Here is a 17294-nt window from a genome sequence, read left to right as displayed (position 1 = left end):
GCTTTCTTGTGCATCATCTTTAGAAGAGGCTTCCTTCTGGGACGACAACCATGCAGACCAATTTGATGCAGTGTGCGGCGTATGGTCTGAGCACTGACAGGCTGACCCCCCACCCCTTCAACCTCTGCAGCAATGCTGGCAGCATTCATATGTCTGTTTCCCAAAGACAACCTCTGGATATGATGCTGAGCATGTGCATTCAACTTCTTTGGCGAGGCCTGTTCCAAGTAGAGCCTGTCCTGTTAAACCGCTGTATGGTCTTGGCCACCATGCTGCAGCTCAGTTTCAGGGTCTTGGCAATCTTCTTATAGCCTCTGCCATCTTTATGTAGAGCAACAATTCTTTTTTTCAGATCTTCAGACAGTTCTTAGCTATGAGGTGCCATGTTAAGCTTCCAGTGACCAGTATGAGAGAGTGAGAGTGATAACATCAAATTTAACACACCTACTCCCCATTCACACCTGAGACCTTGTAACACTAACGAGTCACATGACACCGGGGAGGGAAAATGGCTAATTGGGCCCAATTTGGACATTTTCACTTAGGGGGTGTGCTCACTTTTGTTGCCAAAGGTTTAGACATTAATGGCTGTGTGTTGAGTTATTTTGAGGGGACAGCAAATTTACACTGTTCTACAAACTGTACACTCACTACTTTACATTGTAGCAAAGTGTAATTTCTTCAGTGTTGTCACATGAAAAGATATAATAAAATATTTACAAAAATGTGAGGGTGTACTCACTTTTGTGGGCTACTGTACATAAGTATTTACAGCCTTTGCTCAATACTTTGTTAAAGCACCTTTGGCATTAATTACAGCCTCAACTCTTTTTCAGTATGATGCTACAAGTTTGGCACACTTATTTTTGGGCAGTTTTTATCATTTTTCTTTGCAGGACCTCTCAAGCTCCATTAGGTTGGATAGGGAGCGTCGTTGCACAGCCATTTTCAGATCTCTCCAGAGATGTTCAAACGGGCTCACGTTTGGGCTCTGGCTGGGCCACTCAAGGACATTCAGAGAGTTGTCCTGTAGCCACTCCTTTGTTATCTGTGCTTAGGGTTGTTGTCCTGTTGAAAGATGAAACTTTGCCCCAGTCTGAGCTCCAGAGTGCTCTGGAGCAGGTTTTCAGCAAGGATGTCTCAGTACATTGCTGCATTCATCTTTCCCTTGATCCTGACTAGTCTCCCAGTTCCTGCCACTGAAAAACATCCCCACAGCATGATGCTGCCACCACCATGCTTCACTGTAGGGATGGTATTGGCCAGGTGATGAGCGGTGCCTGGTTTCCTTCAGACATGACGCTTGCCATTCAGGCCAAAGAGTTCAATGTTGCATCAGACCAGAGAATTTTCTTTCTCAAGGTCTGAGAGTCCTTCAGGTACCTTTTAGCAAACTCCAGGCAGGCTGTCATGAGCCTTTTACTGAGGAGTGGCCTCCGTCTGGCCACTCTACCATACAGGCCTGATTGGTGGAGTGCTGAAGAGATGGCCGTTCTTCTGGAAGGTTCTCCTCTCTCCACAGAGAAACACAGGAGCTCTGTCAGAGTGACCATCGGGTTCTTGGCACTTCCCTGACTAAGGCCCTTCTCCCCTGATCGCTCAGTTTGGCTGGGCGGCCTGCTCTAGGAAGAGTCCTGGTGGTTCCAAACTTCTTCCATTTACAGATGATGGAGGCCACTGTGCTTATTGGGACCTTCAATGCTGCAGAAATGTTTTTGTACCCTTCCCCAGATCTGTGCCTCGATACAATCCTGTCTCGGAGGTCTACAGACAATTCCTTGGACTTTATGGCTTGGCTTGTGCTCTGACATGCACTGTTAACTGTGGAACCTTATATAGACAGGTGTGTGCCTTTCCATATCATGTCCAATCAACTGAATTTACCACAGGAGGACTCCAATCAAGTTGTAGAAACATCTCAAGGATGAACAGTGGAAACAGGATGCGCCTGAGCTCAAGTTTGAGTGCCATGACAAAGGCTGTGAATACTTATGTATATGTGATTTTTTTCGTTTTTAATTTTTAATAAATCTGCAAAGATTTTAAACAAACTAGTTTCACGTTGTCAATATGGGGTTTGTAGAATTTTGAGGAAAATAATTAATTTAATCCATTTTTGGAATAAGGCTGTAACTTAACAAAATGTGGAAAAAATGAAGCGCTGTGAATACTTTCCGGATGCCCTGTATGTCATAAATTAGATTTTATTAAAGTAAAATAAAGTAGGTTTTGCGTAACAACAGTAGTCTGTTCCTGTGGACAAAAGAAAAATCATCAAAGATATATTCTAAAACGGAATCCCAAATGCTTCAACTATGTCAAGAAAAAAAGCATCAAAATAAGGGAAGTTTAGCTAGAGTTCCTTGATTTGTTCTGTATATAAATTCATTAGGTTATTCTGCAGTGTTTACAATGAATTTATGTAATTAGTACAATTTTTTAGTAAACCACCAGTAAGCCTAGAGACATCCTGGCTAGTAAAAATGGCATGATAGCTTGAGAGCCATCTACTGCCCATGCGTACTTTTAGTTGCAGATTGATGATTGCACAACTCTGCACACTGTGGGCAAGGATTAGCCTGCCCACTTATGTCACAAATTACATTTTTTAAAGGATTATCGTGTATATTACAGACTCACCGTTTTCACGCGTTTACTGCGGTATTTCACTGAAATATAGAAAAATAAAATGTAAATATTGTAAAAAAAAAAAAGTAAAATTACAAGTAAAGGAAAAGACTAGTGGATAGTTTTATCAGATCAAACGTTGCACAGTAAAAACAAACAATCTTCATTCAGGATAATTATTGCCCTACAAATATATTACACAATGTGTAAACTCAGTATAGAGTGTGTCCTCTATACTTTTCCACCCTTTATCTATTTATCTACATTCTGTATTTTGAAATGAAAGGAGCCCATTTATAATGGGGCCTGTTTATAATGGAAAGTAATACCACCATCTGCTATCCATTGGACACCCCAGTGTTTACTCCATACTGCACTCTGCATTTTCCCTGCCCTTGATAAACTGCAGAGAGTAGTGTGGAGCCCGTGGTGTCCATTGGACCAGTGGCGGTGCGTCCATTAGGTACGCTCGGGCGCAGCCCCCTCTCTCTAGCCACCCCCTCTGTGTACTATGGATAGATTCATGCATTGCATGAATGTTTTAGCCACCCCCATTTAGGCGTCCGGCCCCTTTTCAGGCGCCGGGCACCTGAATTTCAGTGGCGGGCGCCTGAATTTCAGCGGCGGGCTGGTGTTTTTGAAGCACCTGATTAGAGCCATAGGCTCTAATAGGCTTCAAAAAAAGGTGTACTGCGAGCACATATCATTGAGCTCACAGTGCACCCAGGTGTGTTAGCAAAGCAAATGAATATTTGCTTTGCTAACACAGAACCACCTCTCAGCCAATCAGGAGGCCCAGATAATACCGGGCAACTGATTAGCTGAAGGTAGAGGCGATCTCATTGGCAGCCTAGCAAAACAGGAAGAAGACACGCACAGAGGACACAGCATCCATCACTATGCTACACGTCCTACAGGTCGCCGCCTGACCTGCTGCCTAACCAACACCACGATGGGGTAAGTGACAGGCAGACAGCAGGCAGCGGGGGGGCACAGTGGCTGCATATTATTGGCACAGAGGCTGCAATTGATGGAGCACAGTTGGCTGCATTTGCGGGGCACAGTGGCTGCATATTATGGGCACAGTGGCTGCAATTGATGGGGCACAGTTGGCTGCATTTGATGAGCACAGAGGCTGCAAATGATGGGCACAGAGGCTACAAATGATGGGCACAGAAGCTGCATATGATGGGCACAGTTGGCTGCATATTATGGGCAGAGTTGGCTGCATATGATGGGCACAGGTGGCTGCATTTGCTGGGCAAAGAAGCTGCAATTGATGGGGCACAGTTGGCTTCATTTGATGAGCACAGAGGTTGCATATGATGGACAAAGAAGCTGCATATGATGGGCACAGTTGGCTGCATATGATGGGCACAGATGGCTGCTTTTGCTGGGCACAGAGTCTGCATATGATGGGCACAGTGGCAGGATATGATAGGCACAGTTGGCTGCATATGATGGGCACAGTGGCTGCATATGATGGGCACAGTGGCTGCAATTGATGGCACAGTGAGGCTGCAATTGATGTTTTTGTTTCAGTATTTTTCAGAATTTTTCCAGCTGCATCGGACCTTGTAGTGTTCCCATTCCCATATGTGGTCCAAATTGCCTTTAAAGTCCGAACCTCTAGTTGTTTGCTTCTGCCCTCAAAAATTACGCATGTGGCAATGGACTGATTTCAATTTTTATAAATATTTTCCCATTCACAGAACACTGTTTTTTTGCAGATTGTGACTGGTCGCGTAGAGTGGCCATGACAAGATGATACTGCTGCTTTAATACTGGGCCTCTAACTTTCACTGTCTATTTTTGTCCAGTAGACATGAATATGAGCATATTAGTTTTAGCAATCTTAGTTTTAGCCAGCAGGTGGAGCTCTGAGCTCCTTTTCACATCTGTAGCTCAGCATAGAAAATAATGTAAAACAATAATACAAACACAAATGCAAATTAATTATACAACAACTATACAAGTTATAAAATATTTAATTTTTATCTAGCCAAAAAAGTATCTTAATAAATAAAGAAGCATATACAACCTCACATGAAAATGGAGCTGCTCTGTCAGGGCTACACCCTGCAGTTAGCTTACCCTCCAATTGTAAAAGTTTGTTCACACCCAAAGAGTTGCGCTGACCTGTATTGATCAATGCAGGCAAAGACAGCGAGAACAATTGTTCGTTATGTGTTCTGTTTGCACCCGACAAGTGTGTTGGTGTGTTCTGCATAAAAATGCAACGTGTCTGCAGTTTTATATAACGCAAAAAAACCTTACAATGCATGTCAGCATGCCACAATGCACTGTTGTGCATAGAATCAAATTATTATTATTATTTTTTTTTTAAGTAGAATAAAATAACAAAGTAAACACTGTATTGCATTGCTGCATTGCATGCACAACGTGCCCCTGCTAGCACATTTTATAAACTGTACTATGTAGCAACTGGTGTGAATGGGCCCAAACTCAAACTGAGCAATGCATAAAGGATTTTGTAAGCTTAAGGTGCAACTACTGCTCTTCCCACACCAAGAACCTACAGAAAAAAGTTTTGGCTGATGTCGGTATGACACTACTTTCTACTTACATACACACTTATGCCCTGTACACGCGATCGGACATTGATCGGACATTCCGGCAACAAATTCCATGGATTTTTTCCGACGGATGGTGGCTCAAACTTGTCATGCATACACACGGTCGCACAAAGTTGTCAGAAAATCCGATCGTTCTGAATGCGGTGACGTAATACACGAACGTCGGGTCTATAAATGGGGCAGTAGCCAATAGCTTTCGTCTCTTAATTTATTCTGAGCATGCGTGGCACTTTGTGCGTCAGATTTGTGTACACGCGATCGGAATTTAACCGATCAGATTTTGTTGTCGGAAAATTTTATAGCCTGCTCTCAAACTTTGTGTGTCGGAAATTCCGACGGAAAAAGTCCGATGGAGACCACATACGATCGGAATTTCCGACAACACAATCCGATCGCACTATTTCCGTCGGAAAATCCGACCGTGTGTACAGGGCATAAGCATACATTATACAGCAGTTTTTGATAATAAAATAATAAATATATGCAAAATTTATTTTTAGTAAATCAACCCCACTGTGTTTATAAGTTAAAACATCCTTCCTTTTATGAATGCGCAGGCCAGCAAGGCATATTTAAGAAAAAATAAATAAGACATGGCTAAATACACAGCACGTTTTTTGGATATTGCTTCACTTACTATATTCAATCATTACTCTTTTGTCAGTGTATGCATTTTTATTGGTTGTTAATTATAAAACAAGTTGTTGTTGGTCTGTGGGAATTTAAAGGCACCCAACTCCACAGACAACCATATGATTAAAAAAGTTATAAATCTTTATTGTAATAACATTAAACAGCTGAATAAATCAAAAATAGGAGGAGCATTTTTCAAAAACGTTTGTCCTGTCCGTCTGGTAGTCTCTCAGCCTTTTGGAACACAAACACTTGTTTCAAGATGGCCGCTCTGTTCTGCTGCCGTGATATCACTGCTATTGTTCTGGTTGACACCTTGTGCGCATACGCAGCAAGGGACCCAAAAGAGGACAGTTGCCCTTTTCTCCTTGCTGGATTGTATTTCAGTAGGGATAGACTAGCCGGTGGTGCATGTGTCTATGACCATGCAGCACCCACCTGCCCTTTATTTCTTGCTCTAGTCATATTTAAGGGACTTGTCCTGGGGCATGGCTGTTGCTGCTTCTTTCTCAGGTGGACTGGTGCAGCTGGTCATGCCCCAAGACGGATTCCACTGTTTTTCTTTTTCTTAAATTTTTTGCCAAATAAAAATATTTTATATTTTTTTCTTGCATTGGGATTGAAAAATATTGGTTTTTAGTTAATATAAAGGTATAAAAAAATAATAATATATAAGTGTTATTTTTTTTTTTTGGCAAGGTGGGATTACACTGTTGGATAAATCTTTATTTATGATTTATTAGTAAGCTGGGGTTCTTTTCTTTACCAAATGTGTTTATAAATGTTTCTGCTGCCATGGGGGTCTCAGTATGCACCCTTGTCCTTTCCCTTTTTGGGGCCTGACCGTCACAGGACTGTATGGACTGGGTTGTTGTTAAATCCTTATAGGCTGACTGTCATATACTTCTCACTGACACTGTAAGCCCTTTAAAGAATAATATATATAACACACTGTGCAGCGCTAATATGTTTTTGTTTTTTTTTTTTTTATACATATTAGCGCTGCACAGTGTGTTATATATATATTGCATTATCATAGTCTGGGGAAGTGCGGGCAGCTGATTATATCTTTTGTGTTTATTTATGTTATTTAGGCTTAACGTGGCAGCTCACAAGGTTTCATCTATTGGTTTCTAAAAAAAATAAGTTCACCTTTACAAAAAATAAATAAATAATAAATAAATAAATAATAAATGCAATTTTTTTTGCAGGTAAAAAAATATGCAATTATTATTTTTTTTTGTAATGGACCTGTAAATCATTGCATGTAATGCTAGGGTCCTGCAGACTGTCTGTGTATCTGTCTGGCCATGGTCGCTCATTGAGAACTACAAGCCATCAGCTGCAAAGGCTATCGGACCTTGTAGTGTTCCCATTCCCATATGTGGTCCAAATTGCCTTTAAAGTCCGAACCTCTAGTTGTTTGCTTCTGCCCTCAAAAATTACGCATGTGGCAATGGACTGATTTCAATTTTTATAAATATTTTCCCATTCACAGAACACTGTTTTTTTGCAGATTGTGACAGGTCGCGGAGGGAGAAGATCTCCTGCTAGCTGTCAGAATGTAGGATCAAGGGGAGCGGGGGCCGGTGCATCTGTAACATGTTATACCCTGAATATGGGTGTAACATGAAACATGTTACAAAAGGTGAACTTATCCTTTAATTCAATATATCTGATACTGACTGAATTCTTTTTTGTGTGTAGTCACCATTGATCAGTAGAATGTTTTGATGCATGCTTGTATACATCCTGTTTCTGACATTAAGATTAAATCCGTGCCCCTGAAGAAGAGAGAAACTCAAAACATGTGGGACTGTTTACATTAGTGTACCTATATTCAGGAGAGTATTATGCCCTGTACACACGATAGGATTTTCCGACAACAAAACTGTGAATTTTTTTCCGAAGGATGTTGGCTCAAACTTGTCTTGCATACACACGGTCACACAAATGTTGTCGGAAATTCCGAACGTCAAGAGCATACGACGAGCCGAGAAAAATGAAGTTCAATAGCCAGTGCGGCTCTTCTGCTTGATTCCGAGCATGCGTGGACTTTTGTGCGTCTGACTTATGTACACACGATTGGAATTAGCACCTGCTCTCAAACATTTGTTGGTGGAAATTCCGACAATAAATGTTCTATGGAGCATACACATGGTTGGACTTTCCGACAACAAGCTCAAATCCAACATTTGTTGTTGGAAAATCCTATCGTGTGTACAGGGCATAAGAGTTTTTGACAGCCTACATTTGTTTTCTATTCATCTTTTTTAATGTTAGTACAATAAAGATTCATAAACTATTTATCATATGTTTGTAAGACTGGATGCCTTTATACTCCCGCACACACAATAACTTGTGTTCTATATACATTTTGGGATGTTGGCACCATTAGTAGTCTCAAGTCACTCTTAAGCCAATAATATATCATTGGTTGTTAAATATACTCCACGGGGCGAATGGGAACTTTTCTCAATGCGTTTTATGAACCAAACTCTACTTCTTCAGGAGAGAAAGAGAGGAATGTTGCACATCTATCTATCCATTAGCATTTGTAAAACAGCCATCGTTTGTTAAAAAAACACACATCACCCAACAGTGAGCGTTGGCGAAAGTCTGACCAGGGAACCCATAGAAGAATAGGGGAGTGGGAACAACAGACTAAAAAGGGTTTTTAGATGTGCTTTCCAAATCTCCAAATTAGACTTAAAGACCATCCCTAGTTAAATCCAACTTGCATCAAGATGGGGGAAAAAATAAGAAAACTCCACAGAATGCTCCCTCTTGTGCCTCTGCTTTTGTCCTTTCTCTGGTCTGTTTTGCCTCAGTGCAAAGAGTGTGTGAGTGTTTTTATTAAATGGTGGCTGCTTTGCAAATGCCATTGGATATACAACATTACTCTTTTGTTCTCCTGAAGAAGTGGACTTTGGTTCACAAAACACATTTAGACGTTTTTATCTGCCCAATGGATTACATTTAATAAAAGTCCTCATCCACCTGCTGGAATATAGCTGAGGCTTGATTCACACCTATGCATTTTTAACGCGTTTTGCATTTTTCAGATTTGTTCTACAGAACGTGTTCCATAGGAAACCATGTTAAATGGGCTGTAGTGCAAATCTGCAAAATGTAAAAAGCACTAAAAATGCATAGGTGTGAATCCAGTCTAACAACCAATGGAATTCCATAAACTGACAATAGAGTAATGATTGAATATAGGATGTGAGGCAATATCCAAGAATGTACTGTGTAATCAGCCATGTCTGATTTATTTTGAATAAATATGCTTTTTATATTCTGTATTTAATAAAATAATTCAGTTTACAAATCAGATACATATGCGATACATATGGAAAAGGATGTTTTAACCTATGAATACAGTGGTAATTTGTGTGTACCTAGAAAGTCCCATCAGTTTTTTTTTGTATATACAGTATATCATACTTGAGATGCTTGTACACCTGAAGTGAATCAAACTGAAGATTATTCATTGTACAATAGCAAATAATAAATAATAATAAATGCATCTAGTGAATTCCACTTTTCAGGCCAGAAATATTGATACAGCTTTGTCTGAATCTTACTGAACAGTACACTTATCTTCTATACTTACCGACAACAAGAGCAATTATTGCTCCAGAGACAATAACTCCTATTAATGACCACACTATTGCATGGGTTCTACCTGAAAAATCTGAAAAAGAAGCAAAAACATTGAAAAAAAAGACACACTTTGCCATAAATCAATAAATATTTCATGTAATGCATGCTTTAGAATAAAGTTATTGTTATTCATTTAATCAATAAATTGAAGCAAAGTTATGGCTGCCCATGCCAAATGTATGTTTGAAAGAATAGGGTTTCCATCCTCCTATCAGTGATCGGGGTAACTGTTTACAGCACTGTCAGCCTGTGAGTTATACATGTCTTCATATGCTTTGGTTGCTCTAATTTTTATAATTCAGTAAAGGGTTTTTCATAATATATTTTGATTACATAAAGAATATATTGCATTGGATATAGTAGCATTTGTTATTCTCTGCTTCTTTTCAGTTTTTTTTTTTGTCAGATGGATATGTGTGGGGCAATTGGAAGAGGAAGAGCTCTTTATTACAAGTAATACAGCTATGATTGAGACCACCTATGGGTGAAACCCATAGGTGGGCTGATTTTATTCTGAGTGACATTAAATAAAAGAATTACTGGAGATTAGAACATTGTAATGTGGGTGGTGAAAGTAAATGTAATATTGAGGTGTATTTTTGGGTGTGAGTTACAGTGTGTGTAACATGGGTGGGGGAATATAATGTGGCTTATTTACGAAAGGAAAAGAGCATGTTTCATTCACCTTAGAGAATGTGGTAAAAAATTGTAAAGAATACCCAATAACAGGCAAGGGAAATTAAAAAATTATATTGGAGAATACAACATTAGAAAAGGGATTGGGGGGTATCATCATCCTAATAGACTTGAGAATTGGGGGCGGAGACAGTTCCCCAAACTGATCTCCAATAAGGAAAAGGACTATCTCAGTACAAATGGAACAACATACGTGTTTGAGTAAAAATTTTAATTTTATTTTACACATAGATAAAAATCAGGTGATCCAAACAAGAATATCACATTCCAGTGTTCAAGACAAAACAGTATAAAAATAGGGGTGTCTATACAGTTGTACTTATACTTAGTATGCTCCAAAGTGGAGTCGAAGGTATAGTAGGTCCTCACGGGACGTATGGTCTTCTACATGTTTTGCGGTCTATTACTGCTTCATCAGGAGGACAATGTTGAGAGTCCAGAAATGCAGGAGCACAGCCAAGACACCACCTACAGGGGATATGGAGGATGTGTAGAAGTGGATAATTTAATCCTCCGCCATAGCTGATATGGCGGAATGAACAATTATAGCCCCAAGGGTGAAAAAAGAGCAAACTTGCATAGATACTTCAGGGAATATGCAGGCCCCGTCTACAGTCCACGGAAAGAAAGACCTGGCTGAAAACAACACCAGGTGTACACAAGGTGTGTAAATACAGCCACTGGACCATCAATGAAAATCTGAGAGAGTGATAGTCAAAGTGTCCCCCCTTGGAGCGGGCATCCACTGCCTGTTTTTTATCTATGTATATAATCAAATTACAATTTGTACTCAAACATGTATGTTGTTCCATTGGTACCGAGATAGATCCGCTGATATTACTCAACTGGTCCAGTCTCTGGAAAGATCCTGACTTTAATGTCAGGATCCACCCAGATTTCTGACCCGTGGCTGGCTCAGCCAAGAGCCACTGAGAGTTTGAGCCAGCTGCCCCCCCCCCCCCTTCACAGCCTGGAGCTTCAGTGAGCGCTGGAGGGGCACAGTCACCACTCTCTACTTATTGAAGACCAGGAACTGAGTGATCTATCGTCTTTGATCTCTCGGTGTAGAAGCAGCGGGGGACAGATGCAGCATCAGATCAATGCTGCATCCACCAAGGTGAGTGTTTGTTTTTTTCTTACCCCACACTTCCCTTTTAATTGTGCATAGGGAAATATAAACACAGAATAGAGATTTAGAAGAATAAATGTGGTTTTGGGTACAAAATACTGCTAATAAACAATTAATACAAGTTATAAATGAATAACTATCCTTCACCCAATTGTGTTTTTGTGATACAAAAAGTGGAGCAAAAATATACAAATCTATGTTGATTTATAAAGAATTTGCATAGGCCCAGTGAAAGTGCATGTATATTTCTGTGTGAATGAGACAAAAAGCAAATGTAAAAAAGGTTATTTCCTGCGCTGATCAACTGTAAATGACTGAAAATACAGAATTTCACCACCAGATGAAGATAAGTATTCTAGGCATTATATATGATACTTAGCTCCATCTAGTGGCCAAATGCAGTATTTTCTTTTTTAAATCAATGATTTACATTTGAACAGCACAGGATATAGATTATTTACATGAGTTCTTCCCCCATTTGCACAGAATGAATGTACATGTACTTTCACTGGGAAAATGACTATGCAGATTTTGTATAAGTCAACCCTTATGTGTTATTTGTAGACAAAAATATATAAATGTAGATATAAATGTAAAAAGCAGATAAAAATATATAAATGTAGATGCGGCTGTAAAAGGTAGATATAAATATATGTTGTTATTTCTCGTATGTGTCACAACTTTACAATGTTGATAAAATTAAAGTTTGAGATATAAGAATATGGGTATTTGTGAGAGGAGGATAGAAGGTGTGAGAAGAAACCTGAATGGTTATCACATTTCAAGTCACCACTTATCTAACAAACAGTTTAACAAAAATGTACTATTAATTCAAATGTCTTGTTTGATTTCTTTCTTGTTTAATTGTTTGAGGAATTTCTGTGTGACAGAAATATTATGAAGAAAGAAATCAATGGCAACTAGCTTGAGAATGGAAAGTCCTAGGCCATGCAACAGTTACTAAAACTGAAAAAATAGAAGTGGAGGTGGTAAAACGAGTGAATTGATCATGAATACAATTTGGAAATGTTCAAATAAATGAAAAGAAAGTGACAAAAGCACCGATGACTGGAGAGCAAGAAGGACAGGTTGATTTTGAAATTTAGTAATGAAAGAGACAAGCAAAAGAATATTCTCTGACAAGGAAATGGCTTTGTTCTAAAGTAAGTGTTTTATAACGTGCTGGGATGCAATGCATACTAGCAAATTATTTTATTATCCTGTGGGATAATAGGATAATTTGCTAGTATGCATTGCATACCAGCACGTTATGAAACACTTACTTTAGAACAAAGCCCTCCATTGGCGAGCTGTCACTGCTGACAAGGCTTCCATCTTTACCGGTCTTCCTTCCAGGTTCACAGGCTTCAGCTGTTTGACTGGCCGTGCTGCAATAACGTCACTCCTACACACGCACGTGGGAGTCACGGCTGTGGCATGGCTCTCTCAATGGACGGTATGCTGTTCATTGAGAGCGCAGTGCGCATGTGCCACCTACTGCTACTATAGTAAATATCTCCTAAACGATGCCTTATTTTAGGATTACCTGTAGGTACAAGTATACAACAGGGACTACCACTTTTACTGACTTCCCACTCTGTACACTATGCTGTAGGTTATATCCCATGCTTCTGATTGGCCAACAATGTACACTAAACAGTATGATACATACTAATGATTGCTTCACTTTGTTCACTATGCTGTGAGTTCATACCGTACTTCTGACTGTTCTACTCTGTGCACTGTTATTTATTCATTTATATTGTGGACTGCTACACTCTATACATTATGCTGAACATCACATACTCTAGACCAGGGGTGTCAAACTCAGTTTAATAGCGGCCCGCACCAGCATTATGGTTGTCCACAAAGGGCTGGTTTTTAGATGTCCCGTGCAACCCCCCCTTCTTACATCAGATGTCAAGAGCACACCCACCATCAGAAGTCAAGAGTCCCCCCACACTCCCTTACATCACACATCACCCCCTTACCTTGTGCTGCTGCCAGAAAGAAGCTGGGGGTGGGGCTGGGAAGCAGAAATTGCAGGGTCTGGAGGAGGACCAGAGGAGTAGAGGAGTCAGCTGCCAGAGTCTGTTGAATGCAGTACCAGGGGAGGTGGAGAAAAGGGGGTGCTTCAGCCACACAGAGAGGTGCAGGATCTGTAGGAGGTGTTCTGTCCTCCTCTCTGTTGTCGACTACTGATACAGAGGAGGGAGGGGTAGAGAAAAGCCTCTCCCTGCTGCATAGAGAAGTAATGGATCTGGCAGAGGAGTTCTGTTCTCCTCTCTGTTACCAACTGCTGAAAAGGTGAGGTGGAGATGAGGTGCAGTGCTGCAGCTGCAGGACAGATGTGAGCACCACATGAAACGGTCTGGTGGGCCAGATTCGGCCCATGGACCTTGTGTTTGACACATGTGCTCTAGACCATGGCACGCTATATTGTGCAATAAGTACTTCACACTAATTCAATGTGTATACTGATCTATTCTGTCCTATGTGTGACATTAATTTCTTTTGACATTTATGTATTATAGATAGTAACAGGGGAACTTACTTTTGCAAACAGTGTCTTTTGTGGATGTACATTCCTCAGCAATTTCATTGTCACATCTAAAATAAATATATGAGCATTAATTTACAATATAAAGTACAAGAAAACCAACATATGGATTTAGAAATAGTGTTTTTACTAACATATTATTTCAATTGCACATTTTCACCAATGACGTTTACTATTAAAAAATGACTGCAGCATAATGCTGATGTTCACATATTTGCTGCGGCTGACTGAGCAAAAAAACAGAAGACAAACAAAGCTAATGACATAACTATACAGCTGTCAATAAATGCTTGGATTGGCTGCACATTTGTCATATTCATATTAAACCCAGCAATGCACCAGGTGATAGGTAAACATTAGCAGAATGTGAGGGTGTTGATGTCATGCTACAGAGTGTTTTTAGACTAAATTTGAAGGATGAAGTGTGTTGATTTTGATTTGAGTGTTTACTTTTTGTTGTTACTTAAATGTTAAATGTTAAAAATTCCCCTGCCCAACCAGCCCATTATATCAGGAAAGGGAGAAGGCGATTCCCCCTGCCATCCTGATACCAACCCGTATACCGTTCATTGGGGGAGTGCTTTGAGAGGGATCCCCAAAGTAAAGAATATCCTTCTTAAAGCAGTGGTGCCTGACACTGACCGGGACAAATGGTTCTGCACCCCCAATGCCAAATTTACATACAGTATAAAAAAAAATATATAGATATTTTCCACTGACCGTGTACACCGTTGACATCGGTTGCAGTTCTCGTCAGAACAGAAGAAACCTTCTATACATTTGCAAACTGTATTTTGGATTATTGTACATGGATGTAGCTGTTCTTGACCTGCAAGTAAATCAAAGAACAAAGATACATCAACAGAAATAAAATTAAACAATATTAGAATCTATGGGGGAGATTTACTATAACATCGGGTGCAGCTGTGCATATTAGTAAACAATCAGCTAACCTCAGCTTGTTCAACTGATCTTTAACAATAAAACCTAGAATCTGATTGGTTACTATGCAGAACTACACCAAATTCTGTGTACAGTTTCAGTAAATATTCCACTATGGATGTTGCATTTACACCAGAATACCTGCATTACCACATTTTGCATTGATGTACAGTTAATACTGCTCGAATGTTTACACTGCTTTGACCTTTTATTTTTAATGGCAAAATGCAGGCCAACACATCAGAGATGCAGTCCTTTAGGATTTTTTTCAACGTACTACAAAACATACTGCAAAAAAAAACCCCAAGCTGTACATGATGGGAAAACCCACTGTGCATATGTACACCAGCAATCACAAAGTGTTAGCTATGGGTTAAAGCGGAACTTTACCCATAACAACTTGATAAAAAATAATGTTTGTTAGCAAGGGACATATATTTCTCATTATTAATTATGCTACCAAAATTAGTGTGTGCTGTAAATTGCCTCCAGCATTGCTCCTGTTTCTTATTGCTGGTGGGGTGATGCTGGTGGCTTTATTGAGGAATATAATTCATTGCCTGGCATATGGCCAAAGAGTGAAGCTATACTTTTCATTTTGGTAATGTAGATGCATTTATGGCTATAGAAGATCTTTTACTAATAACTACTCACCTGCGCCTCTATCACAATTCCGGCATCTTTGGCACTCTGGGTAACCATTTTCTTTATCCATGAAATCTACCCCTTCGGTACATTCTTCACACACTGGCTGTCCATTTGGTTCAGTGCAATCAGTTGTTGCATGAGTTCCTTTAAGTGAGGCAGAAATAAAATGTCTCTTATAATAATCATCGGGTGTCACTGTCAGTATAAATGTTACATAGGGAAGAAGGTCTTATCTAGTGGGACGTGTTCATTATGGTGAAATCCTACAGCCAGCTCCTCAGAAGATTACTCCTGGTCCTCAGCTCTGCCACAGCTGAGACCTCAAAGAACAGCTACACAGTTCCCAGGCGGCCTCAGGACAGTAGCCCCTGAGGCTTTGAATTTCTCCCTGCCAAGAAAAGACAATCTCTTCAGGGCTTCAGACATTTTATCACCGCCCCCAGCCTTCTGGACACTGCTCTCAAGGGATTGGCTAGGCCATGATAAATATTCAGGCTGCTCATTTGAATCTCCCTCCCCAACTCCTGGAAGCTTCTTTCAGATGCAGGGGGAAGAAATCTACTGTAACTCCCAGCTTGTGAAACCCTGAACAGAGCAGAACAAACAATCACTGCTCCCTTGACTACAGTAGGAGCCAAAACTGAATTTACCTAGCATCCTATGCTAGGAGGGTGCTACAACTGCATATGTTATTTTCTGGAAAAGGTGAACTTATCCTTTAAAACAGAAGTATGGACAAAGTGTGTTTGGTCATACTTCTCTTCTGGGTCACAGGAGTGCATTTATTTCTGGACTCCTGTGACCCAGATTCAGCCAAGCATGAGCTAATGCCTGCTGTCGGCTGACGTCACTGAGCTGGCCCAGTCTCTGGATGTATCCCAGCAATAATGTCAGGATCCACCCAGATGCCTGACCGGCAGCTGTCTCAGCCTCTCAGTGCACCACTAAGAGCGTGACCCAGCCGCTGACCATTAATGACCATCGCAGACCACCTCAATGGTGAAGGCTAGAGACTTTATATTTCATATAACAATTTCTCATCTTTTTATACAGCAAGTAAAATAAGTATTGCACATGTCACCATTATTCTAGATAAATATATTTCTAAAGGTGCTATTGACATGAAATTTCTACATGTTTTTTACATGTCGATAACAACCTGCGCAATCCATACATACAAAGAAACCAAACCAAATAAGTTCAGAAATTAAGTTATGTGTAATAAAATAGAATGACAAAAGGAAAAAAGTATTGAACACGTGAAGAAAGGGAGGTGAAAAAAGGCATGGAAAGCAAAGACATCAGCTGAAATCTATCAGTAATTAGAAAGCAATCTCGCTCCTTGTCAGTGAAAATTAATATCAGCTGGTTCAGTCTCATCATGAGGTGTCACACAAGAAATATCTCATGATGGGTAAAAGCAAACAGGTCTCTCAAGACCTTCACAACCTTATTGTTGCAAAACATACTGATGGCATTGGTTACAGAAGAATTTCTATTGATATTCCAGTAAGCACTGTTGGCGCCATAATTCGGAAGTGGAAAGAACATAATTTCACCATAAACAGGCCACGACCGGGTGCTCCTCGTAAGATTTCTGGCAGAGGAGTGGAAAGAATTATCAGAAGAGTTGTCCAAGAGCCAAGGACCACTTGTGGAGAGCTTCAGAAAGACCTGGAAATAGCAGGTACAATTGTTTCAAAGGAAACAATAAGTAATGCACTCAACCGCCATGACCTGTATGCACTCTCACCACGTAAGACTCCATTGCTAAAGAACAAGCATGTTGAAGCTC

The 17294-nt window shown here is 40.1% G+C and overlaps 1 protein-coding gene across 1 annotated transcript in view; it reads right to left on the bottom strand.

The window, feature by feature from the left end:
• The window catches only part of FAS (Fas cell surface death receptor), a 111643-nt gene that overhangs the window by 37314 nt on the left and 57035 nt on the right, over positions 1 to 17294 (bottom strand). Inside the window, exons 3-7 of the mRNA XM_073596364.1 lie at positions 15506 to 15643; positions 14630 to 14738; positions 13904 to 13959; positions 9475 to 9555; positions 2641 to 2669 (exon numbers count right to left, since the gene is read on the bottom strand). Coding sequence (XP_073452465.1) covers positions 2641 to 2669; positions 9475 to 9555; positions 13904 to 13959; positions 14630 to 14738; positions 15506 to 15643 — 413 coding nt within the window. The remainder of the gene's footprint in view (positions 1 to 2640; positions 2670 to 9474; positions 9556 to 13903; positions 13960 to 14629; positions 14739 to 15505; positions 15644 to 17294) is intronic.

Source organism: Aquarana catesbeiana, linkage group LG08, assembly GCF_042186555.1.
Source record: "Aquarana catesbeiana isolate 2022-GZ linkage group LG08, ASM4218655v1, whole genome shotgun sequence".
NCBI classification, from domain to species: Eukaryota; Metazoa; Chordata; class Amphibia; order Anura; family Ranidae; genus Aquarana; species Aquarana catesbeiana.
This window is presented reverse-complemented; position numbering and strand designations above follow the sequence as displayed.